The sequence below is a fragment of the Stylophora pistillata genome, chromosome 7 (genome assembly GCF_964205215.1).
Source record: "Stylophora pistillata chromosome 7, jaStyPist1.2, whole genome shotgun sequence".
Taxonomy (NCBI): Eukaryota; Metazoa; Cnidaria; class Anthozoa; order Scleractinia; family Pocilloporidae; genus Stylophora; species Stylophora pistillata.
In genome coordinates this window covers 1,135,740-1,156,931 of record NC_142525.1, presented here as the reverse complement: position 1 = coordinate 1,156,931, position 21,192 = coordinate 1,135,740, and the positions used below count along the sequence as shown (strand labels likewise).

At 38.8% G+C, this 21,192-nt stretch overlaps 2 protein-coding genes across 3 annotated transcripts; one reads left to right on the top strand and one right to left on the bottom strand.

Moving 5' to 3' along the window:
* The first annotated feature begins 13 nt into the window (after positions 1-13).
* LOC111328449 (intraflagellar transport protein 81 homolog) lies at positions 14-13,032 on the top strand. Its single transcript, XM_022932882.2, has 23 exons — positions 14-320; positions 737-806; positions 928-1,031; positions 2,027-2,207; positions 2,534-2,623; positions 2,993-3,058; positions 3,245-3,355; positions 3,623-3,707; positions 6,620-6,687; positions 6,839-6,934; positions 7,085-7,180; positions 7,470-7,532; positions 7,618-7,701; positions 8,363-8,425; positions 8,723-8,809; positions 9,168-9,296; positions 9,724-9,813; positions 9,899-9,985; positions 10,431-10,502; positions 10,968-11,053; positions 11,364-11,409; positions 11,503-11,574; positions 12,567-13,032. Exons 1-23 carry the CDS (start codon positions 247-249, stop codon positions 12,681-12,683), a joined length of 2,037 nt encoding a protein of 678 aa, XP_022788617.1. The 5' UTR covers positions 14-246; the 3' UTR covers positions 12,684-13,032.
* A 794-nt stretch (positions 13,033-13,826) lies between these two features.
* Positions 13,827-21,117, bottom strand: LOC111328450 (UBX domain-containing protein 7). 2 transcript variants are annotated; one of them, XM_088728649.1, is made up of 12 exons: positions 20,800-21,117; positions 20,152-20,216; positions 19,570-19,638; positions 19,244-19,350; positions 17,558-17,704; positions 17,198-17,288; positions 16,778-16,831; positions 16,343-16,410; positions 15,073-15,532; positions 14,887-14,931; positions 14,490-14,569; positions 13,953-14,258 (listed from the first exon to the last, which is right to left on the bottom strand). In XM_088728649.1, exons 1-12 carry the CDS (start codon positions 21,027-21,029, stop codon positions 14,100-14,102), a joined length of 1,575 nt encoding a protein of 524 aa, XP_088584775.1. In that variant the 5' UTR covers positions 21,030-21,117; the 3' UTR covers positions 13,953-14,099. The 2 variants fall into 2 exon arrangements, with proteins under 2 accessions (XP_022788618.1, XP_088584775.1); XM_022932883.2 differs by lacking the exon at positions 14,887-14,931 and having other exon boundaries at positions 13,827-14,258; positions 20,800-21,112.
* Positions 21,118-21,192: the final 75 nt, after the last annotated feature.

The window sequence follows — 21,192 nt, the reverse complement described above, 5'->3', positions numbered from 1 at the left end:
GCAAAGGCAACCGGCCATATTGTGTTCAAGTCTCCATGGCAGTCGACATTTGATGTGTTTATTTATTACTCTGTGCAGATAATTCGTCATATCCCGCAATATTCTTATTTTTTCGGCTAAATTATTGAAAGAGGATGCATTTGATGTTTGTTTATGGTTAAAAGTGTCTTCTTCGTGTGATAACTCGGTGTTGAAAGAAGAAAAGTCGTTCCTTAAACATTCGACTCATTAAGTGCAGCCGCCATTATGAGCGAACAACTGAAGTACATTGTAGATGAGCTGAACAAGGAACCTTTCAAGAAGAACTATAACCTCATAAGGTAAACCTTTAAATTTTTCTTTTTAAACAGCTTCGATAATATTGTCACTGCGTGGCTGGCTAGTAAATAAGCTTTATATTGGCAAAATTTAAGGCTAAATGTAATTTAATTATGAGCCAAGTAAATATTTTTGCAGACGAAGCTCAAAGATGTTGTGGATAAGAACTTATTTTTTCTCCCAAATTTTCAAACCATTGTAGTTTTTATTTGACTATCTTTCATGTCATGATGATGAATACTAAGCTGAGAAACTAAAATGATAGCAATGACAGATTTGAAACACAACTTTTATCTTTAATTCGAATTAGCCAAGAAAATTACAAGCTTGCCAGAGCTTATGATGGATCTATCTAATAGAAAATAACACGATTCAAACCCGAATTTGAACCCTAAGGACTTTCATCATTTTCTTTCAGCTTTGATTCTCTGCAGCCACTACAATTGCTTCAAGTACTGAATGATGTTTTTGCAGAAATTAATCCTCAGGTTGGTGATGTATGAGCCTCTCTAGCTAAGGACAATTAATCCATGCAGGGTTTCTGATAGAGTGCCTTAATTTTTTTTTTACATGAAAAATTGCTCAAGATTATTTTTTGTTTGTCAACAGCACAAAATTGATCTTCGGGATGAAGAGCCAGAACAAATGACGAAAAGGATGTTCACATTTTTGAGAATCCTGAAGTTCAAGCCAAAAACAGATTCTGGAAGCCTGTAAGTGATATTAACCCTTTTGCTGCTAAGATCTTATCGGTAATTCCCCTTACTGTCTGCCATACAATTCCTTTGATGTTGGTTTGGAGAACTTAGCATTGGATCAACTAACAATCTCCTTATTGATATTTTTCTTTATTCTCATAACTTGACCGCTTCCCAGTTAGTTCAATGGATAGAGCGCTTGACTGTTGTGTGGGAGGTCGAGGGTTCGAGCCCCGGCTGGACCAACACTCAAGGTCTTAACATAATTGAGAAGAATATGCTACCTTTCTATAACATCAAGAAATGGTTAGATATTCTAGTCTTCTGAGATAGGGACAAATAAATGGAGGTCCCGTCTCCTGCAGGGTTAGGGGCAGGAGACGTTAATTTCCCATACATGAGATTACTATTTGATGGATGTCCTTCTCCGGGGTGGGATGGGTGGGTTGGGTTTAGGTGGATGCATCTAGTAGGGGACTACGTGTCCTATTGTTCTTCCACCTGTACAATGTACAAATCTTTAGAAAGGCCTGATGTTGTATTGATATTGTAAGGAGAAATTCTGTCTTGGTCACTCCTGAGAGTTAAAAGAGTTAAGTTACTTTAATTTTTTTCAATAGCAATTCATTGTCCATAAAACTTTTAAAGCATTAATATTCTATCCTATATTTACTGCTGAAAGAGGAACTTAGGAATGTGACAATCCTTGGCTTTGACTACTGCAGAAGCTCTTCAGATTCCAGATATTGAATGTAACATTTTTTATCTGTTGTGAAGAGAATTAGCAATGCTGGATATTCCTTAGTGCACAATTTCATGGACACTGATACCAGAGCTATTTCTTCTTTCTTTGCATGTGGATGGAAACCTGTGATCATTGAGCACCAAGACTTGCCTTGAGTGAGAGGCCAAAGATAATTGAGAAATTAGCTATTACTACAGTTGTAACATATTTCATTTTAACAATTTGTTTATATATAAATCCCTTATTTTTTCTTGAAACCACTTAGGAATGCCTTTCGTAATGGGCTCATTCAAGGTGACAAGTTGGTTGTTTACCCTATTCTTCAATGGCTCTTCGAAAATCTGGCAGAATTGAAGACCAGAGCTTATCTTTCAAGATATCTGGTGAAGCTAGATATTCCTCCAGACCAACTGGCGGATCAAGAGTTAAATGAACTAAATGAGAATGTAAATATTCATCTAATTTTTCAGTTAGCAAAAGTAAACATCTCCCCACCTAGAGGGTGAATCAAAAATAAATATGGATTGTTTGCTCATAGCTATGTGTAGTGTCAGTAAAGTAAAATGATCCACTAAATATCCACCAACCAGCTGATTCCAGTTCTGCACCTCTTTCAATGTGTGCACTCACTTTTTCTGTTCCATTGTTCCTTCTAAACTCTGTAGCACTTAGGTTTTGGATAAAGAACAATTTTTATGGTATTTGGGTTGATTATACTAAGTGATATTCGTTTGTATTGGAATCTTTTCTAAATGTGTTTTATTGATATCAGTATTTAGAACTGATGGAACAGTTCAAAGAGCTCCACAAGACAGTTGATCAACTTAGGACGTCTGGTCTTTCAACTGGGGAGATGAAAAAGGTCGGTACACTACAAGAACTTTGGTTTTTAAACCTTGACCCCCCTGACATCAGTATTGATATTCTCCATACAGTTCTCTATACATTTCTTAAACTGCTAACAAGGAGAATTTGTGTCACATTAAAGAGCTTCTTAAGTTGGTGATCATTCCCTATATTCTTGTGACGGTAATGTTTTATGCAAGGATGATATTGCAAGGAGAAATTAGATACTAGTCATTCCTATGAGCTCTTTGTCTTCATTACCTTCATTATATATCATTATCATTGTTATTGTTATCATCACCATGCCTCATGATTATAGTTGTCGTCTTCATTGTCATTATTAGTGGTTTGCACTGTTAAATGTCATTTTTTTTTCTTCTTAAAGGACATTATGAACATGGAAGATGAAAAAGAACAACTTCAGAAGAGAATTGACCGAATGCAAAAAAAGGTAATAAATGAAACAAGTAACACAACTGACTGTAGTTTTTATCATTTAACTGTGCTGTATTAACATTATCAGTTGGAAAGGTGCTTAGAAAATCACTTATCACTCTCCTTTTAGAAAACTGGCCTGTTTCATTTGTAAATTCCTTTTTGTAAGGGAAGTTTTAACACAAGGCTCATCTAATTTTAGGTGGGGAATGTGCGGAACTATGACAAAATGTTACTAGCTGCACGGAATTTGCGAGTTGAGAGAGAAAAGGAACACTCACTTGGTCAACAAAAGTTGGAGCAGAAAAACCAGGTAAATGGTTGCCTAATGAAAAAAAATCACTTTAAAATATTGGATTATAAATGTGTGCCTTGCATGTTTCAAGCCTTATATTGAGTTATTGCTAATATTCTTTCAATTTGAAGAAGTTATTTCAGACACATGGCATGTGGTGCATGTTATGAACCATTTGACAGTGATTATGGGTGATAAGTACTAACAGGGGGGTGTCACTTTTGTCACTTGTATATGATCTCAATGGGAGAGTCTAATTTTATCATGTTTTGGAACACTGAACAGTATCTGCACTCAGACCAACGTTATCAGCGAATGCTGCAACAGTTAAAAGACATGAGGACCCAAGGTGTTGGCACAACTGGAGCAGGTATTAAACATCTTGAACCTCTTCTCGGTTCACGTGCATCTCCGCCAATGTAATCTATTGCATAACTTGCACTTATTGCAAAAAGATATACACCGGCGAAACAGGCAGAAAACTAGGTGACTGATTCCGAGAACACCTTCGAGACGTCGAAAGGAATGACAAGGACACATTGAAACCTTAGACATTTTAATTTACCTACCGTATTTCTTCACCTATAAGCCGAGCGATTTTTTCAGTTTTCGACCCAAAATTTTGGGAGATTTTTCACGGAGAACGGGGTTCGGCTTATAGCCGAGGGTTTTACATTTTAAAAATATACAGTTGCTGAATAACTTTACCCCCCCGGCTTGTAGTCAAGTTAGCAATGAAGCAGAAGTAATAAAACACAACAAAAATAACTTCTGAATATTGGTTATTCACTTTTATGAAATTGGTGGCTCCTAAAGGAGCCGTTTGACGGATACGTGCAAGGGCTTTCAACCCAATGGTTTACTCGCCATCCGTTTCGTTTTCGCTGTCTGTGTCGAACTCGTTCTCTTCTATGTATTCATCATCTACTTCTGGGGTTTCCTCAGAGTAGACCACGTCGTCCTCTGTTCCGTCCAAGGCATTGGAAATACCGCAGGTCTTGAAGGATTTGACAACCATCTCTTCGGGTATCTCTGCCCATGCTTCCTTGATCCACCTGAGGACAAGATTTCTGCTTGGCGCCTTCTTCTTCCCAGCTGGGGTAAACTCAAATGGCCCAGATGTCATCCACGCCAAGTACTTTCGGCGCACATTATCTTTAAATGGCTTGTTTAGGCACTTATCCAAGGGCTGTACAACCGGGGTTAGGCCACCAGGGATAACTGCGACGTCAATGTTTCGCTGCTTCAGGTCATCTTTCACGGAATCGGTCAAGTGAGCTCGGAATGAGTCCCACACCAAAAGGGAACGCTCGGCACGGGGCAAACTCTGTCGAATCCATTCTCGGATGCCCTGTTCATCCATCCACCCTTTCTTATGGAAGGAAACACGAAGAGGATGCGGCACAACCAGATCTCTCGGTGTACGGACGCCTTTGAAGATGACTTTCGGTGGCACCTTTGCTCCATCGGCAGCAACAGCAAGAACGACGGTGAAGCTCCGCTTTTCCGCTCCGCAAGATTTTACTGGCACTGTTCGGCTTCCACTGAATTCCAGTGTTCGGTTCGATGGCAGCTCAAAACGCATGGGTGTCTCATCCATGTTGTAGATGCGGGATAAAGGGTAGTCGGCGCGTCTTCTTGCTGCAATGACGAAGCGATGAAAGCACACAATGTTCTCTTCGAGATCGGCGGGCAATCGCTGGGCCAGAGTTGTTTTGGTTCGCATGCTGACCGAGTGGCGTCGTTTCCATTTCTCGTACCATCCACGGGAAGCTTTGAAAGCAGGATCATCGGAGAGCTCTTTAGCTTTAAGGCGAAGGATCAATCCACTCACCGCAATACCTACGAAAAATAAAATAACAATCTTATTTTGCTGCGAGATAACCGTAGATTCGTGACTGCAGCACTCTTTTCGTGACATGTTATGAAATTGTCATGACAACAACATATTTCTGACCAATCAAAGTCTCTGTTTCCCACGCACTGAAAGACGATATCATTCAACTCTTCAAAAACTCTTAAAATTTTAGACAGAAAAGTAAATACCAACCTTGTTCTCTTTGCTGTGAAAACCACTCCATCACTTGCTGGTCTAGTTCGGGATATTTCGGAGTGAAACGGCCCATCGTCGCACGTTTTGCAGACATCTTCAGCTCTCCGGAAAGAATAGTCGCCTGGTCTCTTCTCCAGCGTCGTACCATGGACTCGCTTAGTCCATATTCTCGAGCGATTTCCGAGTTGTTTTCTACCGCTTCAGCTTCCGCGATAACTTTTATCTTGAAAGCCATACTATACGAGGAACGGCGTGCTTTAGGCATGATGATAAAAAGTGACAGCGACGAAAGGTATACTCGATAGATTGATACTTTGAAACGTTTAACTGAGATTATTATTGTTGTTGTGGTTAATCTGTTGTCGCGTGGTAGTATTTATACAGTTCGTTGGATCAATTGATATTCATATCTCTTGATTGGTTCGCTTTTTTTCTTTTGTGTTTATTGTAATTCATTAGGTTTTGTGTTTAGTGAGTCAATTTCTTATGTTTTCCGTGAGGTTCGCTTGCTCAAATGGCCAGTTACAATCAATAATTTCGCTCTCGGCTTATAGCCGATGGTTTTACCTTTTTTTTTGGGCAGCTTGAGTGTAGCGTAAAGACCCTGAAAGTCAGGGTCTCGGCTTATAGCCGAGATCGGCTTATAGGTGAAGAAATACGGTAATCAATCTAAGCAACATATGGCAATCTGCGGTCTTTCCTTACACTTAGGTAGCATGGAAAGCCATAAAAATCCTGAACAAAAGCTCATCTTTCAAACCGGCAGTCTAAATCCCACAGGGATCAACGAACGCTTTTCGTTCCACTAATTTATTCTTGTTTTTCTCGTTGCCATGTTCCCACCAATAACGTAGCTCCATTTTCTGCCTTTAAAAGCACACACAACCCACAGTTCCTCTATTCGCTCCGATGAAGGGCTAACGCTTGAAACGTCAGCTTTTGTAATTGTTACGGTGGCCAATTTACCACTTCAACTTTGTTGATATATCCAAATTAAATCTTCTCAGTTTTGATTGGAGATATATCCATCTTCCATTACCAAATGATATGGGAAGCTTAGATATTTGTTGAATTTTGTATCTGAGAGGCCTTAAGTTTTCATGTTTTTATGAATAATATCATGGAATTAACAATAATGATTCAGAAGTATTTCTTCACCTGTGGATGAGTTTTAGCTCAGTTTCTTGATGGATTTTTATGATTCCTTTACACTTAAACTTAACTTACAGATCTGATTAAGAGACTAGAAGAAGAGAACAAAGTGAATGTTTATCTCTGCCAAGAAAAACTGCCAAAGGTAATTTTCAGCTATAGATTCTGGTATAAGAAAACATTGTAACTGTTTTTAGTCTATTGTTTGTAATTTTGTGATATGAGGTAAAGTCGTCAAAGCTTTTACTTCAGTTTGTTTCAGACTGATTTAGGATTTCTCTTATTTGAACCACAAGGAACTGGAAGGAAAGAAGAAATATGCACAGGATCTTCAGAAAGTGGCAGATGAACCAGCCATGGGTCAGTCAGATTTGGATGACCTCAACAAAAGGGTCAGAGGAAAATGATGTGTTTGTTTTTGTACTTTAGATAAAAGAGAATTTCATCATTTTTTTTAAGGGTTATTACTATTATTAACTTGTCAAGTGTGAAAAAATATGTTTAATGTTGTGTCTGAGTGTGTTTTTTTTAATTTTCATTAGATCAAACAACTCTCAGCAGAAATCAACTCACTAATTGAGAAGAGAATGGTGCGGAATGATCCTATTGATGACAAGTTGTCTCTCTTCAGGCAGCAAGTAAGTTGTTTCTTCTGAAAAACCCTGCTAACTTTCATTTATTTCAAAGCCATTATGAGTTGGTTAAGTGTCATGGATTCAGAGGAAAATTGGACAAAATTTACTTCATCATCTCTTTTGGGTAACAAAAATATATATATGTAACCAAATGCAACTTCAATTTCCTTTGAAAAATTTGTAATTTATCAGTTAATTGCTGTACCAGTGTCAAAGCTGAGAAATACTGCACTGAGTATTTTGTACAGCTATATGGATCCTGAAATTTATGAGATCCCTTTTTTTCCTCAAGGCTTCAATCATTGGACGAAAGAAGGAGGCTGTTGCTGAAAAGCTCCAAGAAGCCATGGATGAGGTGAGAGTCTTGAATTGATACCTTATAACATGATAGTCAACAACTTATCACTGTCTTATCCCAACCTTTTTTTGTTTGATTTTAGCTGAGTAATGCAGAAAGTGATTTGCAGAAGAAGAAAGAATTATTGAAAGAAAGTGAAGGATCAGAAGTGCTTAAAGGAGATGAGGTTAGGGACAAGACTAGAGGATTTTGGGTAAAGAGAGAGGGAAGGGGACTGGATGTGAACAAGGAGGGAACTGGAAAAGCGGGGTGAGGCGATGGAAGGAGAGAGGGAATGGGGAAGAGGATAATGAGGAAGAGCTGCTATGAGAACAGGTGGGGAATGGGGAGAAGGAATCAGTATGGACTAGAGGAAGAAGGGTAGAAAGGGGTAGGTAATGGGGAGAGAAAGTAAGAGAGGATAAGGAAGGGAAATAACGAGGTTTAAGGGATAAAGAGGGAAGGAGTTGGGAGGGGTAATGAGGATGGATGAGGGAAGCAGGGGGTAGGAGGGAACAGGGAATAGGAAGGGAAGGGAAGAAGGGGTTACAGAGGGAGAATGTAGAGGGTGATGGAATAAGGAGGGAGTTGAGAGGGGTAATGAGGATGGATCAGAGAATGGGAGGGGGTAGGAGGGGACAGGGAACAGAGGGGGAAAGGAAAAGGGGAGTAACAGGGTTAATGGAGAGGGTGAGGGAGTAGCAAATGGAGGGAGAATGAATTGTCAAACCATTTTAGATGACCAAGGAAAAGGAGGCTGAAAATGGACCACAGTTATCATCCTCTTTATGCAGCGACTGTCATAAGGAAATTATGTTTGAAATATGAGATGTGCTTTCTTTTTGTAGTTCAAAAGATATGTGAACAAGCTGAGGGGTAAAAGCACAGTCTATAAAAAGAAAAGACAAGAGGTATACATGAAATCTAATCTCTGTGTTCATTCTGAACTTCTTGGAGCATTACAGATTTGGATTGCACAGACAGGGCTTGACACTAACAGTAGCCATAGCCACAGACTAGTAGAAATTTAGTTTTGGCCAGTGGTTTTCGATTTCCACTAGCCAGTTTGGCTAGTAAACAAACTGAAATTGTTGTAACATTTAAGATGTTACTAGTCACTTGGCTAGTAAGTTGAAAAGTTAGTGTTGAGCCCCTGACAGAGTTAATATTTTCTTAAAAAAAAATTTTTTTATCTGATAAATTTCCAGTTGGCAGAACTTCGTGCAGAGTATGGGGTGTTGGCCAGGACCGAAGAAATACTGAAAGGGAAAGATGAGTCATTTCAACATCAACTGGTGGGTATTTCTACTTCAGACTACTTAATTTAGACCAACTTAAGCATTTTTCTAAGAACAGAATTATGTTACTGGGTCAGATAGTGATCCAATCTTAAATTGTTATCAAATCATTATATGGCCTCCAGAAATAAATTTTAGAAAATAAAGTTTAAAAAATACACTTTGTGGAATATGACATTATGGCCAAACTGCATTGCTTGTCTTCACTAAGAGGGGGATCCAGGTGATGCGCGAGTGCTAACACACTTGTGCTACACAAGAGAATCTTAAGTATTCTCTCTTGGAAAAGAGCCTTTGAAAGTGCAAACTAGTACTCGTTATAGAGTTTTTGTTTTTGTTTTTGTCTCATCCTTAGTCTAATTTAGAGACCAAGGAGGGTGTGACAGGTTTCCATGAGACTCAAGAGGAATTAGAAAAAGTTTCCGCCAAGAAAAGTGAACTGGATGAACAGAAAGGAAAAACACTGGAGGACATATCTGAACTGGTGAGGACACTAAAGTCATAGGACTGTGCCTCTGTTAACAGCTGAGATATTAGCTGAATAGAAAATGAACTTTTCCATTTTAGGGTGGAATGTAGATATATCTGTTTTCTTAAGTTACAAGTTTTGCCATCCACTGTTGATTAAAAAGTTATGAATCTTAATCTATACTCAGCGAGTTGAAACTCGACGTATGAGTGAATAGTAAAGATGATGAAAGGGCAAGAAACCTTGTGTTTGGAACTGGTTTTAATCCATCTTGTATCTTATGTCAAATTCCAAACGTTGATCTTGATTAAAATTTTAAAGGTGCAATTCACGTGCAGTAGTTTTCTTTAACGATCTGCTTTCTCTTGAAATTCAAGAGCACTGCTTTAAAAGATCTCAAAGTACGCGATTCACTTATGTCGGTTTTTTTTTTTCTTCTCAGGTTCGACAGTTAAATGCCACAATTGCAGACAAGAAGAGTGCTCTGGCTCCAGTTATTAAAGAATTGAGACCCATGAGGCAGAAATGTCAGGTAATGAGTGATCAATGTCTTAATTCTCGTAACAATCGCAGACGTCTTACTATATTTTTGAGATTTATTTATTGTTTATGGATAGGAAATGACCGGCGAATACGAAGAGAAGAAGGCAGCTTATGAGAATTTAGCAGCAGGACTGGAAAGCAACCTGTCTAAACTTGAGCATGTACGTTTATTGTCTTTATTCCTCTCTTCTTCGTTTTAGCGAGAGGCGCAATGGCCTCATGGTTAGCGCGCTTGACTTAGCATTCAGTGGTCTGGGTTCGAGCCCCGACCGGGAACATTGAGTTGTGTTCTTTGATAAGACACTTTAAATTTAAAATTTACTCTCACGGTGCTTCTCTTCACCCAGGTGTTTAAATGGTAGCGGAAAATTTAATGCTGGGGGATAACCCTGCGATAGAGTAGCACCCCATGGCGGGGGGGGGGGGGGAGGGGAAAGAGAAGAAATACTCCTAGTCGCCCCATGCTACAGAAACCGGAGTTAAGCGCCGGCCTGATGGGCCACTTGGCCCATAAACAGAATTTATCGGCTAACATCTTTACCGGTTTGTATATTTTGTGTTGTAAATTCTACTGTGTAAAGAGTTGATTTTTTTCTGCGTCATTAGGAAGTGAGAGCCCTACGCGAGGAACTGACTCATGAGGAAGGACGATATCATTATTTACATTGCATGCTGAAGGTTTGTCCCAGTTTGTTGATCGTTGATTACTGCCTTCTCATCAGTTGGGCGAGGGACGCTCGAAAGCTGCATCAATTTTAACTTGGTTTGAGAAGAGAGGACAGACCGTTGGATTGTGGATAGCTATGTCAGTGGTTGTGCAAGTTTTTCACATTTAGATTATTTGCAAAAGTACTTGTTTACTGCATCGTAAGGCATCTCTTCGTGTTGCAAGATTTTTTTTCTTGAAAAGCTTAGTAGGGAGACTTTTCGTTCACCTTTACAACGACATCTTTTAAAAGCTAGAGTTGTTCAGTGCACCTCTATATCAACTGTAAGCTCCATGACAGCTAACATTTGTAATGGATACGGAACTTTTATCCTGCAAGCACTGCGTGACCAGTGGAATAGTAGCGGTAACGGAGAGTGAAGTGACTTGATATCCTCCTATCTCCTTGTTTAAGTGTGTTATTCTGTAATTTTCAGGTGCTTGACGTACAACAGAAGCGAATTGATGACGAACTTAAGGCTTACCGTTCAGCGGATACTGCTGATCGCAAGAAATCTTTCAGGTAAGAATTTAATCTTCATTTTTCGTGCAAGGTTTGCTGCAACCCTGACAGATAACGCGTGACAGTGTGGTAAACTACCTTGTTATCAGTACTCATTTACATGACAGATAACGCGTCACAGATAACGCGTCACATTGCGACAGATAACGCGTGACAGTGCGGTAAACTACCTTGTTATCAGTACTCATTTACATGGCTTTTCAAAGAGTTTACATTCAGTGATGCACTGAGAAAAACATTGTAATTAGTATATCGCGCTACAGTTGTTAGGATCTCGTTAAGTTCATTTTCTGTTTCCTTCTGTTTGTAGGGAGCAGTTCACTAAGAAGATTCAGGAGCAAGAAAACTTGGGAAAGGTATTGATCAAAACGATAAGCTATTATTTTAGAGGTTTTCTTTGTCTATGTTAAGTTAACGCTTCCGCATCATTTCGCCTTTTCGTTTTTCAGAGTCTTCGTGATAAACAGAAGTCTGTCCGAGAGAGCCAGGGACCGAATATGAAACAGATGAAGATGTGGAGTGTAAGTGCTTTTCTTTTATCCCAGCAGAGTTACGGTGGAGTTAAGACTTCCTCCTCCCCCCCCCCCCCCTTTTTGCCATACAGAAATCTTAAGTCCCATTATTGGCTCAAAGCCGCATTGCCAAAGTATTTCAACTTCACATCTTTCGCTAAGGTAACATAGTTGTTCAGTATAACGAGCAAACTGCTCTTGGAGCAGTATCCAGTCGTTTCGTACCCATGGATCTTTCGCACCCAGACGATTCGTACCCAGGCTCAGACATCTCGTACCCACTTTCGGTCAGTTCGTACCCAACCCTCTAGTCGATTCGTACCCAACAAATATTGAGATGCATCCTCGCACGCGCAGGGTATAAGTGGAAGTGTGATCTTATTTGTTGTATTGTTGAACTTTACTTAACAGTAAAAGTGTCAGTGGTCCGCGTCAGGCGCTCCGTGATAATGGGCAAAATATATTAGGATAAGTCAGCTAGGGGAACTAGGTCACGATTTTTCAAGAGTAAGATAACTTTTCAACGTTACTATGATTTAGAAATTAGCTTTTTTACTGAGTAGAATAGGTACGTTTAGTCGTAGGCACTGCGTAGTTGTAGGCAAAATATATTAGGATGGGTCAACTAGGTCGCGATTTTTCAAGAGTATTAACTGAAAGATAACTTTTCAAAATTTCTGTGATTCGAAATTAGTTTTTTTGCGATTACTAGGGTAAATGAAATAAATGTTTGTGTTTGTTTGAAACATTTTGTGCCATAATTTGTTGGGTACGAATCAACCAGAGTGTTGGGTGCGAGTCATCTGGGTATGAAAGATCCATGGATGCGAAACGACTGGTAAGCCTTGGAGCTAGTGGCTCAGTCGGTGAGAGAGGCATATAAAACAGAGTCGAGAGGACTTGGTTTGGTTGCCGGGCCATTTACCTATGGTCATCTGACAAACGTTCTGAATACTACTAGCTAAGACTAAATGTTTTGTTTCCTTAACCTCTTCTGTTAGGACCTTGCAAAGCTATTGGAGTGCAAGCGAAATTGTATGTTAAAAGAACAGCAGGAAAATCAGAGTGGCGGCGTAAACCAGCAGGGCCTGGATGGAGAAAACGTGTTAGTTCTTTAAAAGGCAAAGAAGTTTGGCCGCTCCTCGCTTTTCCTCACAGGAAGAAAAACTTCGTTTATTGTTTTCTTTAACACCATTTCTCTTTCCAGAAGTCAACCTGTAAATTTGAGATTGTAAACTTATCCGTCATTTCACATGTGTTGGGGATGGGGGGGGGAAGGGGGGGTATTAGACAAAGTTTTGGTCGGATCTGCCCCGCCTGAGTTCCGCTGCTCTTTTATCCTCAAATTACCTTCGGGATTTATACACTATAGAGGAACAACACCACTTCTCTTTAGAATCCTTATACATGTGGTACATGCGGTACTAATTTATAACAGAAAAGAAAAGCAAAGTTTTAGTTGTTAAATCATGACTTTTCTCTTGAACAACCTGCACAAGTACTTCCTCCATCTTCTGGTAGACCCTTCAAACTTCCGAACACTGCATTGTGATATACCAAATCTTTGTCTTGTGTTACGTGTAGAAAGTTACCCCTTTCAGGCGGGACATTCTGTATGGTCCATCACTTAAAGAAAAAAATCGATTCCCTTCCCACATAGCAAGTATATGAAGTCGCATAGCATACCGTATTTCCTCGAATAAGCGCCCACAGTCTAATAAGCGCTCACTCCTTAAGCTGTAATTTCAAACAAGTGCCCCACCCCCTCGAATAAGCGCTGTCTCCTCCACTTCTTAAATTGTCGGGACACAAAGAGAGCCTGTTGCTATTGCTACTTTATTTATAACTATTTCAGCCTCAACTATGAGGGAACCAGTACTGAGGAATAATAACCGCCCCCTTCGATTAAGTGCCCTCCATGCAAAAAGTGCCCCAATTTTAAATAAGTGCCAGGGCGCTTTTTTGAGTAAAAACGGTATACATGAAGTTATTTAACGATGTAGAAAAATAAAACAACATTCACCAAAATGGAGTCCAGTTATCTAGCAATTTGTAAATATGTTTGCTTTCCTTTTCCAATTTGTAGGCCAGTCAGGAATGTTTCATGTTAATATAATACGGTGAAATTACTTGTCACTGAAAACATGGAGATAGAGTTGTATCCCAGTGTGGACTTAAATCATAAACGACGTTAAGAAAAAGAAATGAAAGAAACTGGGCACTAGATGGGGATAAAACAGATGGAGAAGCTCTGAGAACTCTTAGTGATCAAAAATGAGCATTTTTAATTTGGCGACCATATATTTCTTTATGACCTACTCTCTTTGTACATCTTTAACTGAAACACAACACTCGCGCACTCATTTATGTCTTGTCATTTAACATTTAAATTGTGATGATAATCGCATAATGGCCTGTGTACGGTTACTTTATATTAGTCGGCGATGTTTGCTCTATCTTTGTAGGCGCGATCTGTCCGCGTCTTGATCTAATCGCATCGCGCTCTTTCTAGGGTGATCGTGTTAACACTCTCGTCATCTTTCTTGAACAAAAACTGTTTCTTGCGGGAAAAGTCCCGCAGCTTTAAGAGTCGTCCCGAAATCCAGGCTGGACAGTTTCCTCCGTGGAAAGTTGGTGACGAGTTCGTAGCGTTCATTGGGGAAACCCTCTTTCTCTACCAACAAGACGAGATCCTGTAAAACATCAACGAAGAATATTGAAATTAAAACTTCTCCGAGAAACTTTCGCATCGATCTCCCTTAGCGATGGCATACGACACGATTAAAGGGGAACTAACATCGCACAGATTGTAAGAATGCACCAACAAAATTACGGGTAACCAGTTGAAATGAAAGGAAAGCATCTGTTTTTCTGGCTAGTTTTGAAAAAAAAAACTGTAAATTTCGTCTTTGTTCAGACCTCACCTTTAAAGATGACTCGGCACTCAGAGAAATGTGGGTACGAGAGCCATTCGGAAAACGGACCATAATATTACACAGAGGTCCTGAAATGAAAGATACAGAGCGGAAGTCAATAACTGAATGACGGACAGATTTGTTTAGCTACCACGAGAGCACAAATTGGACGCAAATTGACTTGATAGACTGTTTTCCACCTCTGGTGCAAAAGGCGTCTGGATTTTTTGGTCGCGGATAGAATGCGATCCGGTCTCGATCACGAAGCGTTGGTGCTCAGAAAGACTCGATGAACATGCATCTGCCATTTCCATTTCTTCTTTGACATCCTTTCTGAACGGAATTAGTACCCAATAATTGCGCGTCTTTGTGAAATCTTCGCGTTTAACATTGAAAAACCTTTTACCTACGTATAAACATCTCTCATTTCTTTTCTTTAACAATCCTTCACCTGAATGAACGGATAACTGAATTAATCAATGTCTGCTTTTTTTGGGCGCACCAAGTGCTAAATTCTCAACACCAACAGGACACAAAAACGTAGGAACATTTGTAAGGAGATTTAAATTCTCTATTGATCAGTGTCTCTCACCTGCCTGTTCTTGTGTTCTTAGGTTTGAAGAGTTGTCTGTTTCTTTAGCATTAGATTCAGTTTGCCGAACCTCTTCTCTTTTCTCCAAATTATTTTGCGCATTTTCTTGAATTCCTGTGCAATTTTTCTTCTTCGCTGAATCATTATTTTTCAAGTGTTCACTTTCTAGCAATTTCTTCCCATTGTTACAAGTTCCTTCACTGTTATCAGAAGGCTCATTAAAGTTTATTCCTCTTTTCACTTCCTTTTTATGAACAGCACTTGAATTGTTTACATTCTTTGCTGGTGTTTTGTGTTCCTCGTCAGAATCTGAACCACTAAATTCCAAGTCCTGAAAGTCCTCCTCATCATCACCATCATCACTATTTTGGTCATTTTTGGTTTCAAATTTGGTGCACTGTAATGACGCTGCTATGGCAGCACGAAGCTGAGAATCTTCAGAGGCATCTACAATAGATTCCTACAGGCAAGAAAAAATATAAAATAAATTGGTACAAGCTGTGACAGAGTAGCCCAGGCACTGACTTTATCTCTCATCTGGATGGGATGTTTGTCTGTCCCTAGCAGTGCTCCAGTAATATATATTGAGTGTCCCTGAAGATTTCCCTAATTTGGGTGGAGAAAGACACTGTGAAAGTATAAAAGAGGTCAATTCAGTGTTAATTCCACGTTTTATTCAATTAGCTTAACGGCCTGCTCCCAGTTGGCTTGTTAGCTCAATTGGTAGAGCGCTGCACTAGTATCGCAGAGGTCAGTGGTTCGAATCCCATACAGGCCTGATTTTTTTCAGGTCTGATTTTTGCTATTGCATAAATAGCGCTATCTACTGCGAAGGATCGTGCATCATACGTATTTAATACCGCAGTTCAAAATATATGAACTTCATATATTCATTGTATCTTGATCAACTATGCTCAACACACTGTTTGAATACAATTATACCACATGAGAAATCCTTGTAAACATGAAAGTGTCCTTGGCCATTACCTTGAAAATTGCTACGATATCTGCAATGATTTTGTAATGTTCTATTCATTATTATAATGACTCAACCATGGCTTGAGACCCAACCATTTTATCAGGAGTCCAGCATGATAAATTTTCAGTCTCCCATAGATGAAAAAACAAGCAAACAATCAAAAAACAAACAAAAAACAAAAACACCTCCAACCACAAAAGCTACCAGATATGAATGAACTAAATAAAATTGAGACAAAAATAACCCCACTCAATGAAAAAATATCTTTAATAGAGCAAAAATGTGACTTACACTTCTTCTTTTCTTGGCTGGAGGGGTATCTCCTTCAAGTGACGGATGTTCTAAAAGAAATTCTGCTGCTGCATGATGTAAATGGAAGAGAATGAAAAAAAATGGCTGAAAAATTTCTTTAAGACTTAATATTGGCAAACAGCAACAACATGTTGTTTATTTGCTTAATTTTCTTTTTATCCTTCAACATGATTGCTATAATTTGAAGGTGGATCACAATACACTTATTTGTAAAGGATGCAAACATTTTAATTTCATTACACAACAGACACAAGTCAATGGAGGAAAATTCAGTTAATTGCAGTTTGGTGCAAACATAAAACTTCAATTCTCTGAGCAACAAAAGTCAAAGTGTGACATTTTGGCTGCACTATTGTAGTTGATATCCTATGGAATAAATACAGTACTTCAATGCAAACTAAAAGAAATACATACCACATTCACAAAATGCTTGGGCATCCATGTAACCCCACTCTACCAGTTTCTCTCCTAAAAGAAAATGGTTTCATTAGAAAATAAACTTTAACATCTTGGGTAAGAATGTATGGTTAATATTCCAAGGGAATAACTTAATTAGCCCCAGGACTCCACGCCATTACTGGCTTGTCATTGACTGACGTGTCAGTGTAATATGATCATTTTGTTTTGATTGTTTGTTCGTTGGAGTTGTTTTGTTCACCCTCCCTCCCCTCGACCCTCCCCCCCTTGGGGTCTCCCCCGGCCCCTGAGGCCTCTTGTTTTTCACTAAAGATGCCCAAACAGATTCTCTGTCTAGTTTGTCTGTGTGTTACGAGAGGGGGTGGCAGGGGATAATTATGACAAGTATCAGTTATCCTGAGCTTTAGTAAGACTTGCCTGTTCTAGGATCAAGAACAGCTAAATAAGGATACGTCGTCACATGGTAAAACTGGATGAAGCGATCTCCCTCATTGCTGTCTCTGTAAACCTAAGAAAAGAATAGATTTTGGTAGTTAGTAAATAATTTTTCACCAAATCAATTACTCAACATCAAGTTTAACTTAATTCAAGTATTACAGAGCACTGATTGTAAACTCTTTGATACATCTTTCCTATAAAAATTTGGGAAACTGAGGATGTCTCCTTGTAAAGAAATAGCTGCCCTTTAAGTATACACTTGTGTGCATTGTATAGCCAACATTTGGGAGAATTCACAATCAGATCTAAAAAAGGTAAATTTAACTGAGTTGATGTTACCTGCCAAAGAACAAAGCGTTCCTTGATAATATTTCTCACTGCCTCATTACTCCACACGTCTCTGTTTAACTGTTGACAAGAGAATTCTCTCACATCCTGGACATTCACTAACAGCCACTTGCTGTGATGCTGGCCATCAACCTTAGCCTATGATATACGTGACAAAAAGAAATGTGAAAAAAAAAAAAATGGAGAAATGATCCTAACATTTTTCATTTTTCCTTAAAGAATCATTCATTTCCATTGCTTTTGGTAATGGTGATAAAATCAGATTTTACTTTTAACCCTTTTAACTCCCATAAGTGATTAAGACAGAATTTCTCCTTAAAAGATCGATACAATATCAAACAGACAAGTGATGAGAACAAAGAAAATATCAATTAGAGGATTACCGTAATTTCTGGCCATTTACCTGTGGGTAATCTGTTGATTTTTCCGTAAACTCACGCCACTGCGGTTAATAGGGAGGTGCGGGTCATGTGACAATTTGAAATCTACTGGCAGTTGAATTGAAGAAAATTCTCACCTACCTGCATTTCAACCTCTCAGATGAATTTTGTGAAGGTGTAGTCTCATCGTCCGGGGGAGTGTAGTCCTCAGAAGGACTGTTGTCGGTGGTAGTGACTGACGTTTCGACAACCTGTGCGGAAGTCATCATCAGAGTCAAGAGTCATCATCAGAGTCACTTGACTCTGATGATGACTTCCGCACAGTTTGTCGAAATGTCAGTTACTACCACCGACAACAGTCCTTCTCAGGACTACACTCACCCGAACGATTAGACTACACCTTCACATGTTACCCCCGGGTTCGAGCCATTTACTGCATTACAGATGAATTTTATTGTATTAAGAGTGCCACAGAGCGGCACGAAAACATGATGCCGACTCAAGTTTATTTCACGCACAATTAGTTGCACGATGAACAAATTACTATCGGCATGCATGTAAACAAAACCTTGATGGTGACAAAATTAAAGTGAAGATAAACGGCAAATCAGTAATAAATTTCCAGTTAACACTAGCTTCAGCTGAAGAGAATTGTCCCGTTTTAAGGGACTTGTTAGGCCCAGTAGAACCGGAGATATTGATTTTTTTGAGAAATCAATATGGCACTGAACGATCATTTGCACAAAATGTGGCCACAAATTCACGTTCTGTCAAGTATGCAATGTTGCGAATTCTAGGGCAAATTTGTACAGATTTCCTTTCCCTTTAAGGTGCAGGTTATCCACCAGTGCAGGTAATCTGTTGACATTTTTTTTCGCTGCATGCAATAATCACGTGGTGTGGGTAATCGGCCGGTGCGGGTAATCCGCTGGTGCGGGTACTCGGCCGTGCGGTTAAACGGCCGGAAATTACAGTATGAGTTGATCTAGTACCAATTTCTCCTAACTAACATCATAAGAATTGTATAGCAGACAGTAAGGAGAATTAATTATGAGATCTTTGGAGTGGTAAAAGGGTTTACTGAAAAGTGGAAGTATGTGAAATCATCAAAACATGAATCTCATTTGAAGTTGGAACGCCTGTGGCGTGTTTTAGATCAGGACATTTATTCAACTTGTGCAGAATCTGTAAGCACTAAAGATAACTTCTTGGAAATAAAGGAAAATGGAAAAAAATGTAAAAAAATGCTGGGTTAACCTGAAAATAGCACTAAAAAAAAAAAAACAAAAACACTTACAGTCTCAAATGTTCCTTTGTGTAACAGATCAATTGGTGGGCGGAATAAATCATGTAGTGTCTTCTTCTTTCCTGTCATAACAGAGGAAGTGCTGGCACCTTGTTGTCCTATACATATGACAATAGAGACCCAATATTAGAGCTATTAAAAATAAATAAAAATATCAACCCAGTATTTGTGCTATTACAGAAGAATTAAATTAGGAAAAAAAGTGCTAAGTTGTCTTAGTGAAGGGAGACCCTAAGAATATCAAGAAAAAGTCTGTTCGGGTTTAGTAGAATAGATGACATATTAAAACTAAACATTCATTGTCGCCAGGTGCTTACTTGCTTCAGCTTGAAAATCTCGGAATGCATCAAACACTGATTTTGCCTGTCGTTTTCTGGTTGGATATGCTGGAAAAAAAAAAAAACAGTCAAGAGAAATATAAATTGATGATTTATTTAAAAAAAAAAAAAAATATGATCGTGCATTAGGTACCAGCTCTGATATTAGGTCAATGGGCTCACCATCCTGATTGAAGGAATGGTTGACATTTAACTTTCAATACTATACCTATAAAATATTCCACAAACAGGTGATTAGAATTGACATATATACATATTTTAAGGATGTATTGAAGGTAAAACACCAAATTCTCCTAACCCTCTACACACTAGCACCTGCATGGATACATTATCTAAGATGCTGCAAGGAGAATTTGTTAACAATCAAGAGCTTCATCAGTTGTTGATCATTTCCTTAATTCTCATGACATTAATGAGTGACTCAGGGGTGATATTGTAAGGAGAAATTAGATGTTAGTCACTCTTTGAGGTCAAAGGGTTAATTAATTTTCAACAAAATGTATGGTGGCTAGAAGGGAGAGTTTAGAGGTTTATGTCTTTTCATTATTTCAAAAGTCATACCTTGAAATGGTTCCACTAAAATACCACGGGTCTGGGGAATAGGAGCTCGTACATCATCAACATTTCTGATAAAATAATAATAATAATAATAAAACAAAAAATGAATACAAAAACAAAAAACGAATTTAAATGTCTTGAGTTATAAAAAAGGACATTTATAATAATCAACCGTTTATTGACTGTAATTTTACTTTGATGGCAACAGCTGGTGCCCATGTTTTGAAGCACATCATAAAACTAATTTAATCGCATAGAACAAAATATTTGCAATGGTTTATCTGTTTAATGACATTAAATTGCTAAAACATGTAACGTTTAATTGTTTTTTCTTTAAAGAAAAATGACCAGCGTGATCACTTCAAGCGAGTGATTTGACACTAACAGTGTGTTGTTGTATTCAGGTGAAAACTTAGCAAAAATAATTGAGATGAGAATATCGGGCAATTTTTATTTTACTGAGTAATCCTTGAACTGTGAGGTTGCTAAGCTTGTAAAACAGCAATTCTAAATAAGTCGAATTGACTGTGGGGCAATTTTTTTTCAGTTCTGGAAAAATTCTTGATAAATTTTCACGAGAAACTGCTAGGGTACATATAATTGGAACATCAAAGACAATATTTGATAAAAATATTTCAAATCACAACTTACTGATTAGAAGTATTTGAAGACCCAGCTGCCAAATTTGATCTCGTCGCGGAAGAACTGGCACCCGAGACTTCTGATTCGGGAACTTCGCACGAATCCAAGTGCATTTCGATTGCCATTTCCAAGTTTCCATTACAGGCTTCCAGCATTGATCTTGCTATCTCTTTAGAGGCGCCTGTAACATTGACAAACTGTTCTATGACACGCGAGGTCACTTTCGTTCCAGCCGCCATCTTGAACAGTCCATCTAGTGATCAGCCGAGCGCGGGAAACTTGTTCCACTGGGGTCCGGTGAAATTGAAATTGTCTTCACGTTTCTTTATCTTTCGCCAAAATTTCCCTAGAAAATGAACAAGTTAGTTATAGGTAAAACGTCTAACCATAAAAGTCAGCCTG